The 27,693-nt window shown below is 38.8% G+C and overlaps 1 protein-coding gene across 1 annotated transcript in view; it reads right to left on the bottom strand.

Annotated features, from left to right (window-relative positions):
* Positions 1 to 235: 235 nt before the first annotated feature.
* Positions 236 to 27,693, bottom strand: part of RHOJ (ras homolog family member J) — a 129,442-nt gene continuing 101,984 nt past the window's right edge. The window contains exons 3-5 of the mRNA XM_072629413.1: positions 12,141 to 12,305; positions 9,537 to 9,632; positions 236 to 2,145 (exon numbers count right to left, since the gene is read on the bottom strand). Coding sequence (XP_072485514.1) covers positions 1,996 to 2,145; positions 9,537 to 9,632; positions 12,141 to 12,305 — 411 coding nt within the window. The 3' untranslated portion in view covers positions 236 to 1,995. The remainder of the gene's footprint in view (positions 2,146 to 9,536; positions 9,633 to 12,140; positions 12,306 to 27,693) is intronic.

Raw genomic sequence — 27,693 nt, 5'->3', positions numbered from 1 at the left:
TTGAGTAAAAAACAATTTCTGAATATGATACTAAGACATCTCCTGAAAAGTCACCTGTGAAGATGAGTATAGGAAGAAGGCAGAACCAGTGATGAGAAAATGCATCTTACCCTAGGTAACCCATACTGAGGAAAGCTACTGACATAAAATAGGATGCACTGTGTAATGACCAGGAGAAGCTATTGCGAGTTAGGCAATTAGTAGAAAGTGATCAAATCCTTCGAGACAAACATGATTGATCTTTAGAGACTTTTTGAGACTAGCTGTTCAGCAGTCCTGGGAAAGGACTCCCACATGGACAGAGCAGATAGATAACCTTGGGGCATAATTTCAGATGGCTGGGAATGTCTTGCTGATCCAACAAGTAACTCTTCTACATGCTAGTGGATGTTTGAAATTATGCCCTGGGAACTTTTTCACTCTGTAGCTTCAGGATGTATTTGACTAACAGATATATAACTCGTAATTTTAATGTTTGGGGCTAGCAACATGAAACTGTGCCCCCAAATTATCTTTGTAATTCATGATATGAATATATATTAACATATGTATATTCATCTATATAAGAAATATTTAAGACAAACCAGTTTGAATTGGAAGGGGAACTAGTCACTAACTATGATGGCTCCCAGATGGGCATTATTGATTTAGTAGCTCCTTATTTTACATAATTATTCTAGGGAAATAGTTGCTGCATTCAATTGTTTCTTAAGGAGCATATTTGTTAAATTTTTTGCACCATCTAAATTTGGGGCAAAGTCATGGTTGCTCTGTCCTACTTATGGCTCTGTAGCCAATTACAGTACAACTGCTCAGAGAGAATATACAGTATCTGGCAGAGTTTTGTGTAGGTACTTAAGAAGTGCTTGTTGATTAATTAATTAATTGCATTAAATCAGACCTTTTGTCTTTAGGGTGAAGATTTTCAAATTCTTTCTTGGGAGCAGGTTTTGACAAGAGGAAGGATAAAGAGGTGTGGGCAAAAAAGGGAGAATGGAGACTGAGACTAATTCCACCCATTTCCAGACATTTCTAGGAACTGTCCCATTCCTCCAATTTGGGTGAGAAACAGAGATTTCTCTGATCCATGAATCACTTCAGACAAGGCTCTAAGTTCTCCAAGCCTCATTTTCCTCTTTTTGTAAAATGGAAGATGATCTCTGGAAATCCTCCTAGTTCTAAAATTCCATCATCAAATAGGCTATGATGCTTAAACACTTTGACAATCAGGCTACCCACAGACTCCATTATACCTTGATTCATGTGTAAGGACTTCTGGCAAAAATAAGGATGCACTTTTTTGGTTGAAGTCTCTAAAAATTCCCATGGCTTTCTCTCTTGGTCAACCTTGGGAAGCATATAGATATAGGGTCTCAAAGTTTTCTTTGGCTTCTTATATTCAGAAGTGAGATTGGAGGTAAACGTTGGTTCTGAAGTCTTTGGTGTGAAGATTGAAAATATAAAATGTTAGTGAAACAGGCCCTGCATAGGCTGATTTGTGGGATACATCAAGATAAAACAAGCTTCTTGAAACATAATAAATCTGTGTAAGACAAATATGGATAGGAAAAAAGTTTGACTGATAAATTAGTATTGGATTTGGGTATATTGTTAAAGGCATCTGTTAAAGCTGCCGAACTGTAACTGAATATGTCTCTAGGGTCTGATACAGAGTCTGGAGAATTTTCTGTACATCTTCACATTCACTGGAGGTGAAGATACAAAGATGTACGATGTCTTTTATTTTGTTTTCAACATCATTACCAGCTGTTCTGACTGTAATATTGGCTCAGTGCATTTTTTTGTAGAGTATTGGACTCGAGGAAGAAAAGAATATTTGGTTGACTAACGTGAAGTCTCATAGACTGGAGTAAGACTTTGGTTTGAAGTAAATTCTTGCTGTGGTCATGTACTCCCTCTAGGGGCATATCGGAGCCCCAAGATGAAGTGGTGTCCTCACTCCTCTTGGTTCTTGGAACAGTATCTCAAATCATCTCATGCAATGGTGCAGCAGCTGTGGCAACATCTGGAACAGTGTTGCTTCTTCTTTTTGGGGTGAAAAATGGCGAGTATTGCTTCATCAAAGACTGTTTTAAGGCCTTTTTGTGTCAGGGCTGAACATTCCAAGTAGCACTGTGCTCCAATCTGAAACATAAAAGAGGAAAAAAGAAGACATGAAATCCCACCAGAGATCAGCTTATGGATAGAGTTGGGTTTGGTAACTACTGCTTTTGGATAACATCCTTTTGCTCTCTGTCCCAGCTACTGGTTCACATGGAGGGGGCTAGGGTAAATTGGTTTGGTTTTTGATTTTTATTTTTTGGAGTTTTGAAAGCATTTTTTTGTACCAAAAATAACCCCTTTTGTTTGTTATTTTCTTAGCCCCAAGCACTGTGGGAACTGGATAGCCCATGGTCATGTCGTCTACATGTTTTTTTAAGTATATAAAAATTAAGATGCCAAATGAGCAATGATGGATATAAAACCAGTGAGGGATTACTTAAATAGATACTTAAGTAACCAGGGTCACATAACATGATAATAAAAATAAAAACAATAATTATAATAGATAATATATAACCTATATAGACATATACATATAACAAATACTGTAGGACACAGAGTATTGCATCAATTGCTGTTCAGTTATGTCTGACTTTTCACCCCATGGACCATACTGTCCATGGGGTTTTTTTGGCAAAGGTACTGATTTCCTTCTCTGTTGGCTGAGCCATCTAGCTACCTCTAATATAGCACTAAAGAGGTCTAAAAAAGTATGATGTGTGGTCTAAGTGGCAAAGTCATTACCAAAGCAGGGAATTTACTGACGACTTCATGGAGGGGAGTGGCATTTTAGTTGGCCTTTAAAAAGGGCAGGCAATATTCAACAAATGAAGAGGAGGGAGGCTGTTGGAGATCTGGGGAATAAGGTGAAGGCTTATAGGAAGGAGTACAAAGTTTATCTGAGTGGGAGAGAGGGGATTAGTTTGACTAGAGAATGGAGTGCCTGGAGGAAAGTAATAATGAGGTATTAGAAAGTCGGGTGGTAACAGACTGTGGAAGGCCTTGAATACCAGGAAAAGAAATTTTGACTTTACTTAGTAGGTATAAGGGAGCCACAAATAATTTTTGACCATAGGTTATGGCATGCTTAGGTCTATGTAAAAAGAAGATTAATTTGGCAATGATATAAAAATTGGATTATAGAAAGGGAGCGAAAGTGAGAAGACATACATGCAATAATGTGTGTGTTCGTTCTTCATTGCCAAAGAAGACCATGTCATCAGAGAAATAATGACATGACTTGCACTTGACTTTGTTTTGAGTGAGGGAGGGCTGTGCGGTCACCAGCCTCACTTCTCCTCCAGAGTCATCTGAATCCAATGACCAGATATTCATCAGGGTGCCTGGAGATGACCCAGGATGAGGCAATTGGGGTTAAGTGACTTGCCTAAGGTCACACAGCTAGTGAGTGTCAAGTGTCTGAGGTGAGATTTGAACTCAGGTCCTCCTGACTCCTGCACTGCTGCTCTATCCACTGCACCACCTAGCTTCCCCCTTTTGTAGTAATACAAGCTGGTAGGAATGAGGGCCTGCACTAGGGTAATAGCAGCAGGAATAGAGAGAAAGGTATGGATAAGAGGTATATAGTTAGGTTCAGTGGATAGAGCAATGGGCCTAGAGTCAGGAAGATGAGTCTTCTTGAGTTCAAATCTGGCATCAGACATTTACTGTGTGACCCTGGGTGAGTCACTTAACCCTGTTTGTCTTAATCCGCTGGAGAAGGAAATGGCAAACCACTCCAATATCTTTGCCAAGAAAATCCCATTGACAGTTTGGTCTATGGGGCCATGACATAACTGAATCGAGTGAACAATAAGCAATAACAACATAGAAAAGGGAGATATGAAATAGAATCAATAGGATTTGGTAACTGGTTGGATATAGGAAGTGATGGAGAGGAAAGTGTCAATAAAGGCACCAAAGTTCTGAGCACAGGAGATAGGTGAATGGTGGTACTTTTGGACATGCTTTGAGTTTAAGGTCTTTGTAGCAGGGCTGCCCTCTAGGTGCAGAGGCTACTCTGGGTCGAGCTGATGACTAGATTGGTCAGTCATCTGCAAAGAGGTGGTTGTTGAAGCTATGGGAATGATGAGATGGTTAACGGAGAGCATTTGGATATTATATACATGAATGAAGGAACATCTAAGTGCCTCCTATGTGCCATGTACCACACTAGGCACTGGGGATAAAACTATAAAAGGCTGACAGTCTTTGCCTTGGAGAGCTTACATTTTAGCAGGGGATACAGAATGCCAAAATTAGAGTTTTGGGGAATAATCACATTAAGTGAGAGGGAAGACAGTATTGATAACATTTTCTGTAACTTTTATAAAAAGGTACCCTAAATTTAGTAGCTGTGAAAAAATGTTACTTCATGGTAGAAAAATAGCAAAGGAGAGGATATTGGATGTTAAAGTTTAGGGCTATTTTTAAAACGACTTTCATTTTTTCACTGTTTGGTCTTTGCAAACGGCACATAGCTACTTTGTAATTAAAGAACACAGTTGGATACAAGAGAGAGAAATAAAAGAGACAAATTCCCTTAATTATGTCATAAAATCTGTCATCCATTTGTTTTTGGATTCTGCCCATTTATTTTGTTTGATTTTTATCAAATCTTGAAAGCATGAGAATCTAATTAACACTTCAGTCTCATGCCTATTTGCCATTTAGCCACTCCCAACAGTCATCTTGGAAAATACCAAAAGATATTTCTAATTATTTTATGGTTAGTGTGTCTAACTGGTTGTAATAAATCCTATCAGTCATTAAAATTTTTCAAGTTGCAATTTCAGAAATTATATGGGTGCTTAAAGTCATTTGAAGACTCTAAGGATTTAGAAACCCATCATTTAGGGAGTTTGGTGCTGTTAAGTCAAGTCAACAAGCATTTATTAAGCATCTACTATCGACCAAACACTGTGGATACAAAGAAGGGCAAACAGTCCCTGCTCTCAGTCTACTTAGGGAGACTTCATGCAAACAGCTACATACAAACAAGATATAGACAAGATAAATTGGAGATGATCTCAGAGAAATTGTAGAGGACAAAGGAAATTTTCTTTCAGGTGGGACTTTAATAGAAGCTTTAAGGAAGCCAGGGAAACCAGGAGGATGAGGACAGGCATGGCAGACAGCTTGTGAAAATACCCAGAGTCAGGAGACGGAGACATGTAGGAAAGAGGCTTGTCACTGCATCATGTGGAGAAGAGTAAGATTTAAGAAGACTGGAAAGGTAGGAAGGGTTCAGACAGGGCTTTAGAAGCCAGACAGAATTTTATATTGGATTCTGGAAATGATAGGGAGCCACTAGAGTTTACTGAATGGCAATAGGGGAATGAAAATGTGCTTTAGGAAGACCAATTTGACACCTCAATGGAGGATGGAATTGAAGCAGGAGAGACTTCAGGCAGGGAGATCAGTCAGGAGGCTACTGCAATAATCCAGGCTTAGGGGCACTCCCTCTATCTCTACTCTCAATTGTGATTTGCCATATCTTGCCTTAGTACAGCCTGGGAAAAGCCCAAGATTTCCAGGCTTCCAAGTAAGTTGGAAATGCAAGTGTGTCTAGGAATACTGTAGTGTATCACACAGAAAAATGAGGGTGGAATCCTCTGGAGTAGAAGCACCTTTTAGATGAAAGCTTTGTAATGTTTTCGAGTCATGGACCCCTTTAGAAGTTTGGTGAAGCCTTGGGATCCTTTCTCAGAGTAATAAACAAAATAAAACACATAGGATTACCAAGGAAACCAGTTGTGTCAAAAATAAACAAAACATCAAAAATACACAAAACATCAAAAATACAATAAACACAAAAATATTTTTTAAATGCAAGTTCAAAAACCCTGGGTTAAAAAACTGATGCTAGATGGAAATATTAATAGATTCTTTGGACCATTCATCTAATAGGCGGGGCATCAGAAGTAGTAGATCTTTAACCCAGTTTTGCCATTACTTATGTGACCTGGGGCAAGATTTGCATTCTTCTTTGCTGAGCTATGAATAGAAAGAGAAAAAGAATATTAATCCTGTTTAAACCCAAGAGCTGAAAGAAAACAACCAATGGAGTCATAGGATCATTGAGCTGGAAGAAATCTCAGAGGTCAGTTAGTCCAGACCCCTCATTGTACACATGAAGAAACTGAGACACAGAGAGGATGTAACTTGCCAAAGGTCATGTACATAATAAAAAACAGGAACAGAATTTGAGCCTAGGTTCCCTGCCTCCAAACCAGCATACATTGTACTATACCTCAATGCCTTTCATGAGAAGACATAGGCTTTACTCTTAGTTCTTTCACTGGCCCTTTGTGTGACCTTGAGTGAGCCACTTTATCTTTTTATTTCTTATTTTCCTTAATTATAACATGAGATAGTTGTATTAAAAATCTCTTAAGCTTAACTGTAGACTAGATTACCTCTAGACTCATGATTCTATAAATGAGGTTCTCCTGAAAGTAAACGGTACATACTGGGAAGATGCCAACAGAGAATGAAGGTGAGAGGGAGAGGGAGCTAATGCAGGGGATATGACAGCAATTAAAATTGGCAAAAGGTGAAGGAAGTGTTGTTCGTTCTTTGTTCTCAAAGAAGACCAATGACATTGGGAGGGTGATATCTTGACTTGCAAGTGAATTGTATTTACGTGAGGCAGAGCTGTGCAAAGTATCAGCCTCAGTCTCTCCTCTAGAGTCATTGGGGTCCAGTGGAAAGATATAGGTCAGAAGACTGGCAATGGCCCAAGATGTAGTGGGAGACTTTGTCCATTTTGAACTAAGGTCTTTCCCAGGTCTCTGTTTGTCTCAGTCGACACCCATTTTGTAATTAAAGGCTAGGTAAGAATTGAGGTAAGAGATGGCCTATTTTGCCTTCACAAAAGAATTAGTCCAGAAAGGGAAGAGCCTCAGACTTTCTGGTCAGAACAGCTATAAGAATAATTTTGATGAAATGTGGTGGGAAGAGAAAAACCACCAAAGGAATGACAGGAGGGTAGAACCATGAAAATCTGAATGTGTTGAATTCAAACTTTCCCCCAAGGTTGGCTTTAGCCAGGAAAACAATGAACGTCAGCTGCAAAAATAAAAAATCATTGAACAGCAATATAAATTTAATATGGCTCCAACTACTTATGTTTCTTGAATTTCTATAGTCTTGGAGCAGAGCTACCACAGAGCTGACAGTCTTGTGAAATGTCAGTTGGAAAGTATGATTTGTTTTACAGAAAACTTTTCAGAAGCACATTCACTGTAGAAAATGAAGTTTGCCCTCAATACTTGAATTTTTTGGTATCAATTTTAGACAGATATTTGCAGCAACAGGGAGACACAGTGGACATGAGCAGAATCTAGAACTTAGCAAATACTTCCCCAAATGTTTTCATAACCAAATAACTTGCTGCCAAGAAAGGACATTTAAAAAATAAATCCAGCTGTGAGTATGTTGTAATTCCTAGTGAAAAAGTTCATATTCCTGCCATGCTTATGTTTTGTCTGAGTTATTCTTTTAAAAATTCCTGACAGCACAGATTCTCCAAGAGGATCAGGGAGCTGTAGACACCTTCCAGTACAACTACTTCATTATATAGATAAGGAAACTGAGGCCCAGGGAGTGTAGATTTAGAGACAGAAGGGACTTCCAAGGTCACCTACTCCAACTTTATTCTTTTACAGATGAGGAAACTGAAGCCTGGAGAGGTTTTAAGTGTCTTGTCCAAGGTCACACAGGTGACAGAACTGGGATTTGAACTCAGGTTCTCTGATTCCAAATCTAGCCTTATTTCCAAAGCCCTATATCACCTCCCATGTTAAGTGACTTGCTCTTTGTCATATAAATAGTGATACAACTGTAATTTGAATCCAGGTCCCATGGCTTCAGATCCAGGACTCATTCCACTCTGTCAATTATTGTCAAGTTTTTCAGCACACATTAATTTGCTAGATGATAGTCTAAAGTCTTTCCCAAGTCAACCACAAAATGCCTCTAGAGGCTAATTTAAATGTTGCACCTATAATGTGCTGTGAGATTTGCAAATAAACAGACTGGATGAGTGATTTTATTATCATAAAATACAGCAAACAGTAATCATGGCGGCTGTTAAATCAAACAATAAGAACCTCAGATGTTTTAATTAACCAAATTTTCTTCTTATTAGGGTACAGACAATCTTGCTTTACAACACATTAATCAAATGTACCATTCCCACAAGGCTACAGGAGAGGTTAAATCCTCTCACATCTGTCTCCTTTCCACTCACCTAGTTCAAGCTGTCATCAACCCCTTGCCAGACTACTGCAGCAGTCTTCTAACTGGCCTCTCTGCCTTAAGTTTCTTCTCATCTTCTGTATAGTCATCAAATCAATGCATACACTGGATCATGTCACCCCAGAAATTTCAATGGCTCTCTGTCACCTCTAGGATAAATAAAAACTCCTTTGGCTTTTAAAACCTTTCATCATCTAGCTCCAATCTTGTCTTTTTAAAATGATTTTGCTTCACTTCCTTTCATATTTTCTGATTCCAGTCAAACTGGTCTACTTTCTATATTCCCTGTTCAGAAAATTCCAGTCTCCTTTGAGCTGTTACTTAGACTGATCCCCTTCTTCTCCTTTGTGACCTTGTGCAGCCCTCCCTCACTCAAAACAAAGTCAAGGGCAAGCCATGTCATCATGTCTGATGCCATGGTCTTCTTCGGCAATGAAGGACGAACACAATAACAACAACCTCTCCCCCTGGAATGCTCTCTCTCATCACTTCTAGCTCTTTGAATTTTCACCTATTCAAGGATCAGCTCAAAGGCTATTTCCCATAATTTTTTCTGATCCCTTCTCCTTTCTCCATAGTTCTTAAGGTTTTCCCACCCCCAAATTACTTTGTACAGTTATCCTTTCCATAGGGAGTTCAATTGGGGGCACAGCACCTCTACGATTTATAAAATCTGCCTACATCTTTTTGGTCCTCCCTTTGTACTGGAGAAGAAGTCTGAATATTTTTTATTTTATGGAATGTTTACAGTACCTTATTGGAAAATTTGGGTTGCTATTATATAGTACTATACAAATATTTTACATTTCTGAGTTTCTAAACTTTTTCTGTGTCATTTACAGGTCTTAACATGTCATCTGCAGCTTCTGCAAAACTCCCCCCAAATTCTCATTTAATTTTTTATACCAATCCATGATTTATAGAAACCAAGATGGCGAAAATTGTGATGTGGAAGGAATAACTATTTCCTTACTTACATATTTATTTGCCGCAGTAGAATGTGATCTTTATGGGGAGAAGGGATATTTCAGTTTTGTCTTTGTACCCTCAGTGCCCAGCAGTAAATAAATGTTTGTTGAATTGATTTCAAATGGATATTAGCAAAAGCATGGCAGTGTCTCCCTTCCCGCCAGTTCCAAAGCACTCATATAGAACATTCCAAATTGTTCTCCTAGAATAAATTTGAAGATCTCACTCAAGTTCTACCATACCGTCTTGGCAAGTTTCACTCCATGCTCATAAGTGAGGGGTTTCTCTTTCATGTAGAACAACCGAGCCAATGTTTTGGGGTCATCACGAAGGTCAATCTATAAAAAAGAGCACACATGACAAACTCAGATTTCCCCAAGTTACATGAGATGTTTTCCATTGTGAAGCAGTAACCCTACAAACATACTACAAGATTTTTTTTTTTTTTAATTTGGGAAATGAACAGCCACATTCATCGGTCAGGACCATAAAGTAAGAAGGCTGATTTTTAAACAATATGCACAATGTACGTGTCACAAATGAATGCTGTCCTTCCAAAATGTCACCTGAAGAGGTGATGTGCTAAGTCCTATAATCCTGTCATTTGACCAAATATTCTTGGAATTGCCTCCAGAGTCATTTTATGAGCCCTGCAACATAGTTTATTTTATAACTACATTTTTTCACCCCCCCCAAGATATTACCTAAATTCATATTCATTCAGCTTATTCATCATACTTACTTCCTAATCTCTTTTGACTATTTCTAAAAATCAAATATACCATTAGAGGATAAGTATTTACCAGCACTGAGTATACTCAAAAGGAGATAGTGCTAAAAGTATTTGCAATGAATCATAACAAGAACAGTGGAATAAGTGCATGGTGTCCCTGGGTGACTATTTTAATGTGGATAACATTCTTTTGGATGGATAAATTTGGACATTCATGGTAAATAATGCCATATCACATTATAGTCATATTACGTATATTTGTACATATGACAGTAACAGAGAATATTCTGAGTTTTTGTGGACTTTTTACCTGAAACATAAAGCAATAAGCACAATCATTAATTCCAAACCTGATTATACTAGCATTATTCATCTCTAACCACGTATGTATTTCCTGCCTTGATGAGCAACATCAGTACCTCTCAATAAGCAGTACTGACATTATATTACATAGGGTATTTGAATTGGGGGGCTGTTATTTTTGTAGTGAGCACTCAGAATCAGGCAACTGCTATGTTTGCATACTTTTCATAAAAACAGAATTATAAACCCAATTTATAATTTCTTCTTTCTTGCCCTTTTTATACAAATATGTACAATTTACAATATTCAAATATATGCAAACATATATATTGTGTTCATCTTTTGTTTTTTTTAGAAAACATCTCTCCATCCCTTTGTAGATTTCTTTCCCTCCCAAGACTCCCAAGAAGGGAAATAAAATAATAATGAGGAAAGCCTATACTCATAATACTAAGACTATTGGTGTCATTCCGTGTTTAGGCAGTTTTCTAAGTGCAAATACAGCTATTTGAATAAAAAGGGACAAAATCCAGGTAAATATGTAAAGATTAATGCCCTCTTTAAATTCTGTTTGTGTGGACATGGAGGCAACTATTTGAAAATCATTCCTTCAACAAATATTTATTGAGGACCTATTATGAGCAAAGTACTATGTTAGTCGTTGTGGAGAATAGAAAGATGAAGAAGACATCATCCCTTAAAAAGGCTCAAAACAATTGTATATAAAAGGAGTTTATAGTTTCATATAAAATCCTCATTTCTTTTTTTAAATACTGAAATGTTCATGCTTGTTGATAATTGTTAAAATTAACTTAAGAAGTCAAAAAATATTTATAGGATGACAGGTTTAGAGATGAAAGGGAACTTAGAGGTCATTTAAGACTAACCCCTTCATTTTATAGATGAGGAACAAGAAAAGTTAAGTAACTGCCTGACAAAATTATGGGTAGTGAGTAGCAGGGCTGGTGTTTGAACCTATATTCTCTGACTGAAAATGCAGCACTTTTTCCAATGCTTTTTCTTCAAGGATTCAATGATCCAATTACAGGGATCATGGAAATATTCATGAGGAGATGACATTTGAGTAGGAACTTACGGGAGATTCTTGAGAAGTAGAGGTAGATGGGTGGCATTGGGGGAGGAGGACATCCTACAAGGAAGGAAATGTCTGCAAAGACATGGAGGCAGGAAAACATGGGATGTGTTTAAGGAACAACAAAAAGTCCACTTTGTGGAAGAGGAGGGGAAGAAAACAGAAGATGAGGGTGGAAAGGGAGGTTGAACTTAGACCACAAAGAGTCTTGGATTCTAGGTTAAGGAGCCTGGACTTAATTCAGTAGGCAGTGGGGAACCATTTAAAGTTTTTAAGTAGAGAGGGACTTGATTAACACTATTGTTTATTTATAAAATATTTCTTATATTTGTAAAATCTGGTTAGTTTAAAAAGGACTTAAAAGAGTTCTGTAACTACCGTTTTGTTTATGCACTACCAATAAAATATTCCAGTTTTATCTTCTTCTCCAAGATGGCAGTGAGGAGAGTATTCTTAAATGGAAATAGAGAACATCTATACCCAGATTCATGTATGTACAGATCATTATTACAGCTTTTTACCTCTCTTTTATATGGACCAAATGATTGAGGTTACATGAGAGATCCTGAAACATTTGCAAAGGAAATGTTGCTATACAATACTTATTAGATTCATAAGTTCAGTTTTCAAAGATTTCAAAAAGATCCTCTGACTTTTCTTAACACCTTACCCATCCACCTACCCACACCCACCCATATCTGCATCTTAGGTTTTAACCTGTGTTCCTATGAGGACGAAAGGGACATGAGGCATACAGTCTTTTAGTTCAGGTACCCATTCTTCCTGGACGTTGTGATAAGAGGCAGGATTTACAACAGAAAAACAGATCAGAAAAACATCAGTATTGGGGTAAGAGAGTGGTCTCAGTTGGTTGTAGTCTTCCTGTGGGAAAAACAAAAGACAGGGTTGAGTGCTCTGCTGGCAAGTACTCACTTAATAGCAGATAGAATGTAAATACAGGTAATTGCATTATTGTATGAAAACTTTTAGTCAAATATTGTTTTAAATAATGAAGCCATTTTGAGTTAGACTTGATGGCATCTGAGAAACCTAGTAGTTGCAAAATCCTAGGATTCTGCTATCAGCTGGGAGACATTTTTTTTGTTTGTTTTACAAAGATTTTTACTGTATAGGTCAAATCTCATTAAGATCCAAATTCTCATGAGGCCACGTGGTACAGCAGAAAGGATGCTGGATTTAGTGTCAGAGGACCTAGATTTGTATTTTAGCTCTCTTACTTATTTGATCTTAGAGGAGTTATAAAATTAGGGTGCTTGATTAGATGACCTCTAAAGCCCCTTTCAGCTCAAAACCTATGATTTGATATACAGGACATTTGTAGTACTGGATATTGCTTGAATTAGTGGGCCATTCCCTGGGGGAGGGCATTGGTTTTCTTATACAGAGATATTTGTTGTAATAGGATTTGATTTTTGGATATGAGTGATTATAATAAAAAAATGAAAGGTCCCTGCACAATTCCACTCTAAAACATTAACATTTATACAATAGAATTTATGAGAAATTGGTACTATAACTTGCACTTAGTTTCTAATGTCTGTAATCAGGTTACAGGTCATATTGTGGATGGGATGGGTTAAGTATCAGACAATTTATACTTCATAACAAGACTGCAGAACAAAATCTGTTCAGGTTCAGAAGGTCTCTGATGAAATAAAGAGCTTGGGAGATATTAGTGAATGAACTGTAACACTGGGTCACCTCAGAGGTAGCTCTGTAAAACCAGGGTCAGGAAACTTCCATTAGGCATGGTCAAAAGATTTTATGAAAAGTGGTTTAGTATACTTGGGGTCAAAAGATACTTATTTTTTTATGTATGTTTCCATGGCAGTTTACACCATGAAATTCAGAAGAGTTCATGACTAGATCAGAGAATTATGATTGGAAGGGACTGTTAAACCCTCAATTTATGGAGAAGGTTGCTGAAGTCTGGGGAGGTTGTATCATGTTGGGATAACTCTGGTAGAGAGGGAAAAGCACTAAATTAGGAGTCAAGAGCTTGAGTTTTGAGTTAGACTCAATTGGTTTGCTAGCTCAGTTCTTTTATGATGGAGAAAATAATAACTGTCCTATATCTGACATATACTACTTTGCACATGAATACAAAAGGACCCTCTTAATTTCTATGAGAGATGTCCTAGACAGGAGTCTTGTGTAAGGGACTTTCCCTGGAAGTCTGGCCCAAGGACAATGAGCCAGAGAATTTGAGAAAAGTCTCTAAGATGAAGAAACTTTGCTTGAACTCTGACCCAGCTGTTTTTTTTTTTTCTTAGATGGGGGTGGTTGTGGTGGTGGTGGTAGTAACTTTGAGCTTCTGGGAAACCAGATTCTACTTTAGCAATTCTTAGCTCCAAGATTACTTTACTTTAACTACTGTCCTGAAATTTTCTAATCAAAATAAATCAATTTAACCAAAATAAATCCAAAATCCATTTTGATTTAAACAATAAAATTACAGATAATACTTGAGGTCCAGCAACTGGGAGCTGGAGTATAACAAAGCCAGCGAAACAAATACAGTGTCTTGATTGGAGAAAAGTTGGGAATTCTTGTTCCAGAGGGTTAGATGAATGGGAGTTGCATGGAACATTCAAAAGATTGTAGATACACAATAGAAAAACCATTAACTCTTTAGGACATACATGAAACAATAATAGTGACAAGTCCCATTGTTCAATACAGAAAATCCCAATATTCGGTGCTCCTTTGCTCATGACATGGTATGGGCCTTAGAGGTTTTTTTTTTAAGTACTGTTAAGAATTAACTAAAGCATGGGCATTCTAGACCTAACCTGCTGGCTTTTGGTTATTTGCACGTGAATGGTACCCAGTACAGTTTACAACCCCAGAGAAGCTTCCCTCCACCTCTCAGTAGTTTCCACCAGCTGGCATGTGCAGGAGATTGCAAACTATTTTTAATATTAGCTTGGGGCAAAACAAACCAACAAACCAACAAACCAGAAGGAAATTAAGGATAGTTGCTTTGAAGTTTGCAAAGTGCTTTATATAAGTTACTTCATTTGAGTCTCTCATTAACTTTTTGAGATGGCTACTTCTTTTTGGTCCTGCACCTGTGATTTCATTGGTGTAGGAATGCCTGGTAAGGTAGCCTTCTCTACCAATGCCCACTGGCAACTACTCTGACATCTTGTAATTACTTGGGCAGTAATGTGGAGACAATGAGAGATGAAGGGATTTGCCCATGGTTACACAGACAGTAAATGTCAAAGGTGGAACTAGAAGAACTGTACGTGGTACAGTTATTGTCACCCCTATTTTACAGAAGAGAAAACTGAGGCTTAGAAAAGAGATAAGTTAAATAACTTTCCCCCATTTATACAGTATCAGAGACAGGTTTTGAACCCCTGTCATCTTGATTCCAAGAAAAATTTTCCAGTCCTCGTGCCAAATAGCCATTTTGGAGATGAGAAAGCACATTGCCAAGTACAATCCAGTGATACATTCTGAAGTCAAATAAAAACGATTTTTGGATTATCTATTGTTTTGGATGATCTACCAAGCTTTCATGAGAACAGATAGTTGTGGCTACATTTGGCAGCAGATCCAGAACTAAGTTAATTTCTCTGGATAAGTATGGTTGCTCTGCATTCCTTTCTCTAAATGGCACCTCTTTCCATACACCAACTGAACCTTCTGCAGTCTTGAACTGTTTTGGAGTCCTGTCCTCTTAGCCGCCCTCTAATGTTCCTAACCAGGCATTCAAGGACTCTCAACAGGTCCATGGACACATGTCAAGGAGTCCATTGATCTTGGAAGGGGAAAAAACTACATCATTATTATTATTAACCTCCAAATCAAATGGGATATTTCCTTGAATTATTTAAAAATGTGATTCTGAAAAGTGGTTCATACATTTACCAGTTTGTCAGAGGGGTCCATGACACACAAAAAAGTTGAGAACCCCTACTCTAAGGGAATAACTGCAAAGATAAGATGAGTCAAACACCAGATCTATACTTTAAGCAAGTTAATGAAATACTCTATAAATCATTCAAGACCAAATATTTTGGGTGGAAGACAGGAACTGGTACCATGATGATTTTCTTTACAATTCTTTTATAACACTTCAGCTCATTGTTGATTAGACTGACTAGCTGGAAGAGATAATGTCAATTGTGACCTAAGTGTTTTCCTAGGGCCATGGACTATCAGTTTGCAATTAAGAGTTAGCATTGTATAAATGTTAAATTTCTTTTGAAAATATGAGCAATCCAAAGTTTTAATATAGCATAATGATTTCACCTGAAACTAAACAGGAGAAAACTTATTAGATAGATCCATTTGAGTGGTATGCTAAGGAAGATCACAAGATGGCAGTAGATACTGTATAATGTTAATTTCAAAACTGAAAACAAACTGTGGGAGCTATGTACTACAGATTCAAAGAAGTGGAGGCTTGGGGTGGAGATCCCATCATGGTGAAACAAGATAATGGAGATTTTGAGAAGTTTACGCTTATTTGGTTTTTCATCTAACAGTTTGAAAGAAAGATTTCTGATCTAAGCCATGTTTTGTGTTGTTAATGACATAGAGTATATGGGGGCTTAGCACACTTTAGGCACCAGGGAACATTGTAAAGGAGAAAAAGTTTCTTCTTCTTTCTCAACTTCCCATCAAGATACTCAATGACCTCAGGGTATCTTCCTCACTCTCTGTTTTCTCTCCTCCCCCCCTCCAAATACCAATACTTGATGTTCTGATGTGAATCTTGCGTTGACATTCACTTGCTTTGGTCAATTCAATAGGTCTTAGGAGAGCCTTTTTTTTGAAGACTGTTCTGGACACAGTAGGGATGGTGCGTGATAAAGAGGTGGAGGAGGTGATAAATGGAACAAATGAGTTAGTCTAAGAAGTTAGAGGATGGATGATAATGAGTTAAGGTAGAATGTTTACTCAAGCGAGGCTGTATGTGTTTTAAGCTTTTTGACTGATAATATTTTAGTCATCAAATTGGAGAGAATCACTAAACTTTAGAGCTAGAAGGTGATTTAGAAATTATCTAGTCCAGATACATAACTGGCAACACTCCCCAGTATAGCCAGAACCAAATTAAAATGTAACTGGGAAATATTTAACATGCTAAATAAAAATACAATAGGAGACAGATATTAACATGTGCTTTTCTTAGTCAATATGTTGCCCTCAGGGATCCTTATGTATGGTTTAGTGGTCCCCCATTTCTCTTTGAGTTCAATACTACTGATCTAGTAAAACTTATTTATTTATAGATAAAGAAACTGAGGCAGAGATATAAAGAATGAACATGTCCATTGTCATGGATCATGGAGGAGACAAGACCAGAACCTCATCAACCAACAAGTCAACTAACATTTAGTAAGCACTTATTATGTGTCTGGCATTGTTAGACATTGTGGTTACAAGTATGAGACAGTCCCTACCCTCAAAGAGCTACGTTGTTGGGGGAGTTTTCTACATATTCACAAATAAGTGCATGCTGGATACATACAAAATAAGTCAAGTTTTAGGGAGATTGGAGTATACTTATGACCCTGAGAAATGGGAAAGGCCCCTTGAAGGAGGTAGCATCTGAGTCTGAAGGAATTAGTGATTCCAAGAGGTAAGGGGGAAAAGCAGAACATTCTAAGTATGGGAAATAGATAGGCTCATGTAAAGAGAGGCATGGAGGCCAGAGATGGATGATAGGATATGGGGAACAGCAAATACGTCAGTTTAGCTGGAGAATAGGGTGTATGAGGGGGAAGGCTGTGTCATCAGCCTGTAACCTTGGGTTGGAGCCAGGTCCTGATGACTCCCAGCCTTTCCACAACAGCAGTGGGTACAAATTAAATGAGTGCTTGGATAGGGCATAGAGTTTTCCAGGTTACTAACCCTCTATTCAGCCTGTGACTCAGTCTTTGGGCCTACCCTTTCCCCCTACTTATTGTGTCTTATCACTGTTGGTTGCTATTATGAATTATTTGAAGAGAGATGCAATGAGGAAAAGGGTGGAGATGTTATGGAGACTGCAGGGAGGACTTGGTCTTGTGTCAGCAGCTTAAAAAAACATTATTAATGGTGCTCATTAAATTACAATCCCTTACTATTGAGACTAGGTAGTATAAATGCATTTTAACTGTGGTTTTCCAGCAATCCAATGCCTGAAACCAAAATAGTGAGAAATTCAAAAATTGGGAACTTGAGGTTACGTGAAAGGAAAGTGAGGGACCAGTGGGGAAGGATTTATGTGCCTCTTAAATCGCAACATGCAAAGAGTCTGCCTATGGGTGGGGCTGGCTTTTCGGGGTGGCCTTCATGAGCCAAAGTTCAAAGGAAGGAGCTTTAGGGTCATCAGATTCACAGGGCCCAGAACCACTTTTGGAATAGACTCTTATTGTGAATGTGAACAACAGAGGGTGGAAGTGTTAGATTGGGCAGGGGGGCGAGCAAAGCCCATTTGACTTTGCTGTTAAACATAAGCACCATTTGGAGATCTGAATATAGTGAAGTTTTTTTCCAAGCTACTCTGAGGCTTGCCTCTTCTTTCTGTCAATGAAAAAATAAAAAGGCTTCAGCTTGGAAATAACAGCACTTTGCTTTGGAGTTCCTCCAGATTCCAATTCAGGGCTTCAGGGGTCAAACAAAATGTTTTCTCTCCATCCTTCTTCTTCCCCATGCCAGCCATGGATGCAATTTCCAGCTCTATTACTCCACGCCCATTAAATAGCAGGGCCAGATTTGAAAGTAGGTTGTACTATAGCTGAACAGAACAGACAGAGGAGTCATCTGAACCCAGAGCCAGTGATGAGATTATAGGAGTGTTTACAAACTTAGTCTCCAAACACCAAATCAGTATCTCACACATCTTTATTTTCTCACAGTTGAAGAAGCAAGAACATGGCTTTTAAGGTTACTAAGGCTGCTTCACACACATAAAAGCCCTAACTTTCCTGATTTCACAGTTTGCAAGTCAGAATTATGACTTGAGACAGTGAGGAAGTCCACATTGCCAGCTGAGGAAAAACTTGTGTTCTAGGCTTTTAAAGAGTTTCTATATGAAGTTTGAAGTCAGATTTCTCGCTCCAGATGGCTTGTTTGGTTGAGCCAACAGAAGAGGGAAGGGCTGTTGCCTTCCAACTTGACTCTGGGTTGCTATTAATAAGCCCCAGCTGTACTTGCCTTTCAGCTTGGCCTTGTGCCTCTGCATCCCTTGGAAGTTAGAAGGGACTTGGAAATCAAGGAAGACAGTAAACCTTGAGGTGCCATTGAAGTGGGCAAAGGGCCTGGCCCAATCGAAATCTTCCCTAACTCTAAGCTCCCACGGTCTTTAGCAAAAGCTGAACTACTGCAGGCTGTTGGGATGGCAGTATTCTAGTGGGAGATTCTGCTTAGTGCCTTACACATGTAGGAAGATAGGTTTCTGGCTGAAAAACAGCATGGAAACAACAGACTTTCCTGCTGCAACATAATGCACAATAAAAGCAGGAATCCACAAGAGGTTGGTTGAAAACAATGACCTTGCCAGTTAGCTCACCTTTGCTTCTGGCAGATGTTCATTTGCATGCTAAGCATGGTAGGTCTTCTGAGACCACTCTCCCAAGCTGACTTTGCGTTTGCTGGTTGGGTTCCCTAGAGTGTTGGTTGACTACTTTTCTCCTCAGAGTTCTAGAGGCAGCACCAAGGGACTGGGGGTTTCCAGTATTTGTGCACCCCTGATAAGGTGATGGGACCTGGACCCTGAATTTTCCTATACATTTTAGTAGCCCAGATTATTGGTGCCTCTACCCAAGACATCTGGTCCACCCTAGCTCACTTTGATTATTTAATTAACTGATTTGATACTACTTAATCCCATCTAGATCTTTTCACTATTTGGACCTTGGCCCCTCAGGCTATTTACCACTCCTTAATCCCACCCAAATCTTCTCACACAGTCTTTTTTATATATAAATATCAGTCCCATCTTCATCAGATTCCCATTCACTAGGAACTCTGCCCACTCCTATTGGCCATACAATGCGGCAGATTTACTAGGAATCTTGCCCGTCTTACTAGTGTTATATCCAAATGTTGCTACTCTGACTGAAAGAAGGTTTGAGTGGTCAAATTCTTTCAAGGCAGACCCTCTGTACCTTTGCATTTCAGGGTTCCCAGAGCTTCAAACTGCAACTCTCCTATGTGTATTTCCTTTTAATAACAGATCAGACTTTTAGCATAGGGCATTTACTAAGGTAGTATCAAAAGAACAATTACAGATCCTAGAGATTAGGGATGTGCTCTCTGCCTACACAATATTTCTAAGGAGAATGGGTTCCAACTTAAAAGCACAAAGGCAGTGAGGTACATGTCTAGAGTGCACGTACAACAAAAGGTTCACATCTCCTGGTTACTGTAAGTCTTTTTCTCCCCTTATGGAGTTCTCGCAAAGTCCCCCTTAGATGTAACCCTTTGCTTGCCTTTTCTGGAGTTTGTAGTCAACATTCTCTCTATTGTGTGGGGTCATGCTCCCTGAAGCTCTTTTCTCGCTCAGGAAGTTGTCCTTTTGTATCTGCCTGTGTCCACATTTGCCCTCAGTGTGCTGTCACTGCTCTCAGATGGATGTCTTGTCTGTCATTAGTTTATTTTCTCTTTTTCAACAAGGAGGGGAAGTAAAATACTCCTTCTGGGACTATTCTTCTCCCCTCTCCCTTCCTGCTCTCTGGTACGGGTGGAAGGGGGCCTCCTTAAGGCCACCTAAGACCTGAAGTCCTCCGAAGCCTGGCTACTTCATTGCTGGATGGTCTTCTGTCAATATTACTCCAGTTATTTAAAACCCCCAGAGGCCTGCTTAGCTTGCTTGATTATTTGCTTCTTGTCTTAATCAAAGAAGTTAACACTTTAAAGAGATTACAGTGTATAAACCACTGTGTTTATACATTTGAAATTTTATCTGTCCCTTGCCCTGATTATATTACACTGAGAGAAGGCTGTAGGGCAACCCCCTTACATAACAAATGAGAATCTTGGGTAGTTTTTTTACAGAAGAAATCTTCCATGGAGCCCAAATATGGGGGTTGAAAAGATAAGGGATTTAGCCTGGGTGGTGGGGCACTCTGCCTAATTTTTCTTAGGTAGACATGGTGTCCCCTTGTCCTTAACAGGGAGAAGTTCTTGTCAGTACACTCTAGCAGCCTTCAGTATGCATTGGAAGTGACTCAAAAGAGATAAACCCAGAAAATGGTAGCAGAAGGCAAAAGGCCCAAAAGAGGCTAGTTATCTCTCAGGAACTACAAACTCAGAAGAGCAGTGCTCAGGTGAGGTTATAAGCCAATACCTAGCAGGCAAGAGAGGTCCAGTAGAGTGATCCCTAAAGGGGTGTAGGGCCCCCCAAAAGCAGAGTAATGACATCACCTGATTCTGAAGTGTTAGACATGTTATCCCACCACATGTGACTGTATGCTTCCTGTGTATGCCTCTCTGATGTGATCCCTGTGCTTGTCCTTTCTCTCTGCTGGTGGTGTATGTATTTGTGGATGAGAATGCTCTAGGTTTATAGAGAGAATATTCTATTGCAATTTGTTACTGTGCTATTTTGTTAAACGCTTTTGCTTTGAACTGTGTTCTCTAGCTGACTAGAGAAAAAGTCCACATGATAGGAAGGGGATTCATTCATAGAGTATCTTGAACTCCTTAGTTCAGGATACTACAAATATTCTGGGGGCTCCACATGTGTTTGTGGAGTAGGGGCATCAAGGTACCATGAAACTAATTCCCTAAAGCACCCAATTCTTTGCCCAGGCAGAATTGGGCAAACCTAATTCCCTTTACTCCCCAGAAACTGAAGTGGTATAGAGGGATATTATGCCTCCTTAGATGTTAAGGCAGGGATGGATGTTGGTGTGTTTGTTCTTGATATACCTTTGGAATAAATATTCCTTTGTAGAAACTACCTCCCCCCCACACCCCATCAATGCACATATGGATTTGTAATGCCATGAAACAGTTCTCCATGGTGCACAACTACTAACTTTGTTATAATTCAAAGTTTATGTGTTAATAGCGAAAGTTCAAAATCTCTGGTGGATAATAATCCACAGGATGCAGTTTTAAAACCTTGACTAGGACACACAACCTTGTCTCCACTCTGCTGAGGTGATCTATGCAGACTACCAAGAAGCCAAGCTAACAAAGTCAGAGTAAAACTCAGTTATGAGGATAAGCTCCAGGAAGCAGATTGGACCCAAACCCTTAATGCCAACAGTCCTAAACAGAATTGCTCACAACATTTGATTTAGAAGGGCAATTATATCAAAACATGTTATTAATCACTTGTATATAGATGATATAAAATCACAGGACTTCACTGAAAAACACATTAAACATACTCATCTTGTGGAATCTTTCTCCAATGATATCAAAACATTACTGGACTCAATAAGTCTAGATTATTAACATATGCTGAGGAAAGATAGAGTCTAAAGTCTTCAAACTTAAATTCAAATTCAGCAGTGGATAAAGGCAATGCTTATATAAATCCTGGTCTTCTCCAGATATACCAGACACTATGGCTGAATATATTAAGAGATGTACTGGCATCCTGAAATAAAAGTCCAGTGGGAAAAAACACATATATCTAATATCAGTCTTAACGTACACCTTTGGAGCTACAAAACAGAGCATAACAGATCTGAAAGATATCGTAACAGGAAACCTAGACAATATTAAAAAAATCCAAGGCACATCATCCAAAGGTTGCTATAAAAAGACTAGGACTCCACTAAAAAGGAGGAAGACTGACAGATAATCTCAAAACATTTGACAAATGCATAAATTTTTTTTTGCAAGAATATATTTGAAAAATGCAGACATCACTTCACCAAGCAATAATTTGGGTCAACAGGTCTGTGCCAAGGCATTTTTCTAATGTAACAAGTTATAGTTTACCTCTAGATGCAGCTTATGAAATAGCTAAGATCCAAGAATGCAATCGAAAGCGACTCGATGGGTGATAGCTGTATGAACCCAGCCAACATGTTGTTCAAGAATCATTGAGCAAATGACTGTATAGATTTATGTATGGAAATGAAAGAATTATATTAAGCAATTCAGGTCCACGTCACCAGGTGGTACAGAAAAGTTAGCAGCCCAGACTAATTGATCAGTGAATATTATACAAAACAATTTTAGTGACTGTATAACACATCATTGCAGATTGTAAAAATCGAGCACATATTGAACTCCTAGCAAGATATGATCTACTAACATCAGAATTTTGATATATTTTATTGACTGCCAGAAAACAAATTCTTGTGCTACATATAAGGACTTTAAAATACCTTTGAGGACAAACAATAAACCTGGACCATTATAATAGAGCATTGATCCACACAGATGAGCCTGCACCTATATCAAATACTCATAATGTCCAGGTTGCATGAAACTTAAAACTTCTAAAATACAGACAGCAGAACAAAACAATTGTTTTATAATAGAAAGACAGATCACCCCTCTCATTCTGTCAGCTACTGGGATTGCATCTAGGATATTTTCAAAGTAGGACCCTATCAAAGATGAACAAAGATCTTCATACTTTTTGTCAAATACAAAAAACAGAGATTTTATCCACTTGTGTAATTGCCCACAGAACATTAAATAGGGATAGGGATGGGACCTATTATTTCATGTGTATTTTGAACTCCTGGGTGAGGAAACTTTTCTTGCCAGAGTCTTAGGGAATTGCTTTGAACAATGAGAAGTTAGGTGACTTGCTTAGAGCACACAGACAAGTGTATGTTAGAGGCAAGACTTGAACTTAGGTCTTCACAGCTACAAGGCCAACTCTTTCTCCACTAGGGTAGCTAGGTGGCACAGTGGATATACTGGGCTTGGAGTTAGGGATACCTGAGTTCAAATCTGGCCTCAGGTACTTATTAGCTATGTGACCCTGGGCTAGTCACTTAACCACTGTCTACCTCAGTTTGCCCATCTCTAAAATGCGGACAGCAATAGCACCTACCTCCCAGAGCTGTTGCAAGGATCAGAATGAGATAAAAATTGTAAAGTATGTAACACAGTTCCTGGCACATTGTAAGTGTTATATGAATGAATGCCATATTATTACTACTGTTACATCATGCTGCCTCTCAGAACATTATATATGAAAGAATAGTAGCAGGATAATGGCTTGTCCCAGGACTATTTATATCTGAAGTCCATCAAATGAGAATGAATTTTCTGTTACAACAATGATAACAGATGACAATGTTATTATCAAGAGGCACAGAGTTGGAAAGACCTGGGCTCAAGCCCCGCCACTGACACATAGTGGCTGTGTGATCCTGGGCAAGACCCTTAACCTGTCAGTGCTCCTTAAGCTGCAGAGCAGATGCTGATCTGACTTGATAAAGGGAGTTTCCTCAGTGGGAGGTGAGGATGAAATCAAAGGTCCAAAAATAATCATGATTCTTATTGTTAGCTCCATTTCATCGGTGAAGGAAGGAGACTCAGAAAAATTAGGCAATTTGCTCAATTTTCCAACCAAGAAGGGGCAGAGCTAGGATGTAAGCTCACTTCTTCTGATGCTTTCTCATCATACCATGTTGTCTGAGATATCACATTGGGAGGGTTTGGTTTGCACTTACTACAGGCCCTAGAATATTGCTCTAGGAAAGACAGGGTAGCAGGGAGTGTCAGTACTGGATTAAGTGAGCCCAGTTGTTTTTTGTTCTTTGGTCTATTGCATTCTTCAGTTCTATGGGGATGGTAGTAACTTTATCTCTGTGCAGGAACCAACCCCTCCCTTGTTTAGAATTCTTTGGTTTTTGCCACTAAAGAACCAACCATTTCTCCTGTTCCTTGTCTGTTCCTCCCCCACCAATCTGCTCCTCTCTCATTCCTAGCTCTCCATTGTATGTCCCATGACATACTCTAAACAAATCTGCCTTTAAGTACGTCATGGAAAAGTCAACTTAGGAAACTCTTTTTCTGTAGCTAAGCCAAAGATTGGTGTTCTGGGAAATTCTGTTAGACCATTCTTAGGGACTTGGATAGTCCCAAAGGACTGATCCAGTGGCTGGAGGGCTAGACTTAGAAAGACCTATGTGCAGATTACATACTACTTGGGGGAAGTCATGACCTATCTTAAGCCTCATTTTCATTTCTAAAATGATGATAATAATAGCACCCTATCATATAGGGTTGCTGGTAAGCTAAAATGAGATAATGCATGTAAAACACTTTTTGATTAAGCAACTAGATTCTGATGTGATTTGTTGGGAATAATCATTCCTTGAAAGGAAGATGTCTCTGGAACATTTAGCTAACCAAGGATTTTCAATATTGGAGACTAAGCTAATGATTCTAAATAATTCCCCAGGGAACACAGGGAGATGTGATTGAGAATGACAGCCCGATTTCTCTTTGAAATATAAATGCACCTTCTCAAAATCTTTATGTAAAATCAGATTCCAATCTTAGGTGGCCCTTATAATGGGGTGTTGATTAAATTTTAATAACCAGCTCTCCAAAAAGATTGGACACATTTTTAAGTCTAATCTGCATTACCAATATTTCTTCCATCACTAACTTAAATCTAGAGACAATAAAAAAACAACAATAAAACAAGCCCTGATTAGTAAAATCTGCTCATTTCTGAGATCTAAATGCTCACGCTGAAAATTTAACAATTGGCTCTGGAGAATCGGCAAAAGCCCTATTTATAACGGTTACTGGGAGGTCAGTGTGCATGAATCCAAAATGGGATTTTTTTCCTGCAAAGTATAGGGTGAAGGTCCTGACAATTTCACCCCAACTAAAACCTTGAACAACACTGGGAAGACATGAAAGAATGTATTACTGAATAGAAGAAAATAAGAAAACAGCAATTTGCTTACATATGTACTTAAGACTAAAGCTATCAACTTCTCTCTCTCTCTGTCTTTCTCTCCTCTTTCTCTTTCTTCCTCTCTATAATTTTGTAATCTCCTCACCTCCAGTGTCACTCCTCCCCTGCTATTTTTTTCTGTGTCGTTCAAATCTGAGATATGATCAGTATAAAGAATTCCCAGTGGGAAATGTCCCTCCACCAATGCAAATCAGCAACTCCTTTGCATTTAGAGTCTTAGAGAGCTACCTGGAGTATTGAGAGTCACATACACCCAATATATGTCAGGGGAGAAGCTGAACTCAAGTCTTCCTGACTGAGTTGGGCTCTCCATTCGTTCTACTATGTCACCTCCTTCCCCCTTAGCCTGTTTATCTAAGTCTGTTTCTTTGGCATTACTAGCAGTGAACAGCCATAATTACAATAACAAACAAGCCTCCTGTAAGGACTTCAGTAGCCTCTCAACCCTGCTAAATGAAGAAGCCACCAGGAAGGTTCAAATCCCCTGAGTCACTCCGTCAAAGTAAGACCTGCATAATGGCTGAAAGTCTTTATTCCTATTTGGAAGAGAATTTGCATACCCACTAGCTGCCAATTCCCCAGCCTCTTGCCCCCAGGATGAATTACCACTAGACTGTATACCAGATCCAGGCTTCTCATTTTCTGCTCTCAATGCCTGGTCCTGTTTGTACCAGATAAGAATCCTACAAAAACTCACCTAGTTTTGTCAGTTAGTTTTTAGTGCCTTCTTTCAATTGGAGATCCAAGTAGGACCTGATCTGTATCCATTCTCCCTGACTGCCTTCCCTCCCCCCTCTCCCTGAGAAAACTTGCTTATCTTACTCTCTCTCAGCTGACTCCCATCTCATGCTGTCTTCTCTCTTGTAATGCTCCGCCCTTCTTTATACTGCACCTTAGAATCCTGGAATTGCACTCAAACCACATCAAGGTGCCACCAATCTAAAAGCAAGGTCCCAACTTATTTCAGAAACAGCAGGATAGGGAAAAAATGATGTAAACCTGTGAAAATACCTATAGGAAATCTGGGTAAGAGGAGCTAGAGACTGCAGGAGGAATCGTGAGAAAGGCATTAAAAAGAGAATGCAACCGTCTCTGGGATAGTGATTGGGAAAAAAAAAATGTGACTGTGTGGCAAGGAGTGGGGGTGAAGGGCAGTAACACTTTAGTAGCACAGAAGTAAATTGGAATCTCATATCCTTATCTGTCTTTGAGAATAATTTAACATTTATTTAATTCTTGAAGGATCTGTGATTTTTATGACATGGGTGTTCTCATAGTGAAAGGCTTCAGGATCGTACTACCATGCCATAAAGTATGGAGTGAAGGAATTGGGTATATTTAGGCTGGTGAAGGGAAAACTCAGGGAAGAAATATTAGCTATCAGGTAGTCAATAAACATTTATTTATTAAGTGTCTACTATGTGCCAGGATCTCTGCTAAGCACAGGGATAAAAAGAAAAGTAAAAGACAGTTCCTGCTCTCAAGGAGAATACAGTCTAATGAGGGAAACATCATGTAAACAATTATATAAACAAGATATAGAAAGGATCAGGAGGAGATAATCAAAAGGCAAAATGCCCTAAAATGAAGAGGGATTACAGAAGGTAGAATTTTAGCTGTGATGAAAAGTCAGGGAGACTGAGGCAGAGATCAGAAAGGAGAGAGTTCAAGGCATGGGGGTACAGGTAGTGAAAATGCCCAGAGTCAGGATAAAGTAGTAACAATAACAGCAGTATTTATATATTGCCTACTATGTTCTAGGTACTTTATTAAGCACTATACAGATATTTTCTCATTTGATCATCACAACTGCCTTGGGTTTGTTGTTGTTGAGTCATTTCAGTTGTGTCGGACTCTTCAGGATCCCATTCAGGGTTTTCTTGGCAAAGAGACTACAGTGGTATGCTATTTCCTTATCTGGCTCATTTTAAAGATGACAATAACTAAGGCAAACAGGGTTAAGTCATTTGCCCAGGGTCAGCTAAGTGATCACCAAACTGATGAAGGATTGTGGATCTTTTCCACTGAGGTCTCATTCCAAATGAAGTATGAATTATTAGTCAGACCCTAATTCTGTCTGATCTCAGGGATAGGGGAATGTGGATTGGTGACATCAGGAAGGAATCCAAAAATCTCATTTAAGCCTCTACCTCCTTCTTGGCCAAAAGCTCTGAACATAGTTTCTAAGAAGAAACTGAGATAATATAAAAAGCAAATAACTAGTATCATCAAGAGTGACATCAGTAGTCCCTAAATCTGGTTATAGGGCTTTGTCAGGTTAGGATTAGTGGAAATTTTTTAAAATGAATAAACCAAGCTTTAAAGCTAAAATCAATTAATCACAGGATTTCCTCTTCTTAATCTTGGGTTACTTAGATTTCAAAGTTA

Source organism: Notamacropus eugenii, chromosome 1, assembly GCF_028372415.1.
Source record: "Notamacropus eugenii isolate mMacEug1 chromosome 1, mMacEug1.pri_v2, whole genome shotgun sequence".
NCBI classification, from domain to species: domain Eukaryota; kingdom Metazoa; phylum Chordata; class Mammalia; order Diprotodontia; family Macropodidae; genus Notamacropus; species Notamacropus eugenii.
Note: the sequence above shows the minus strand (reverse complement) of the source record. Positions and strands in the feature narration are given on the sequence as shown.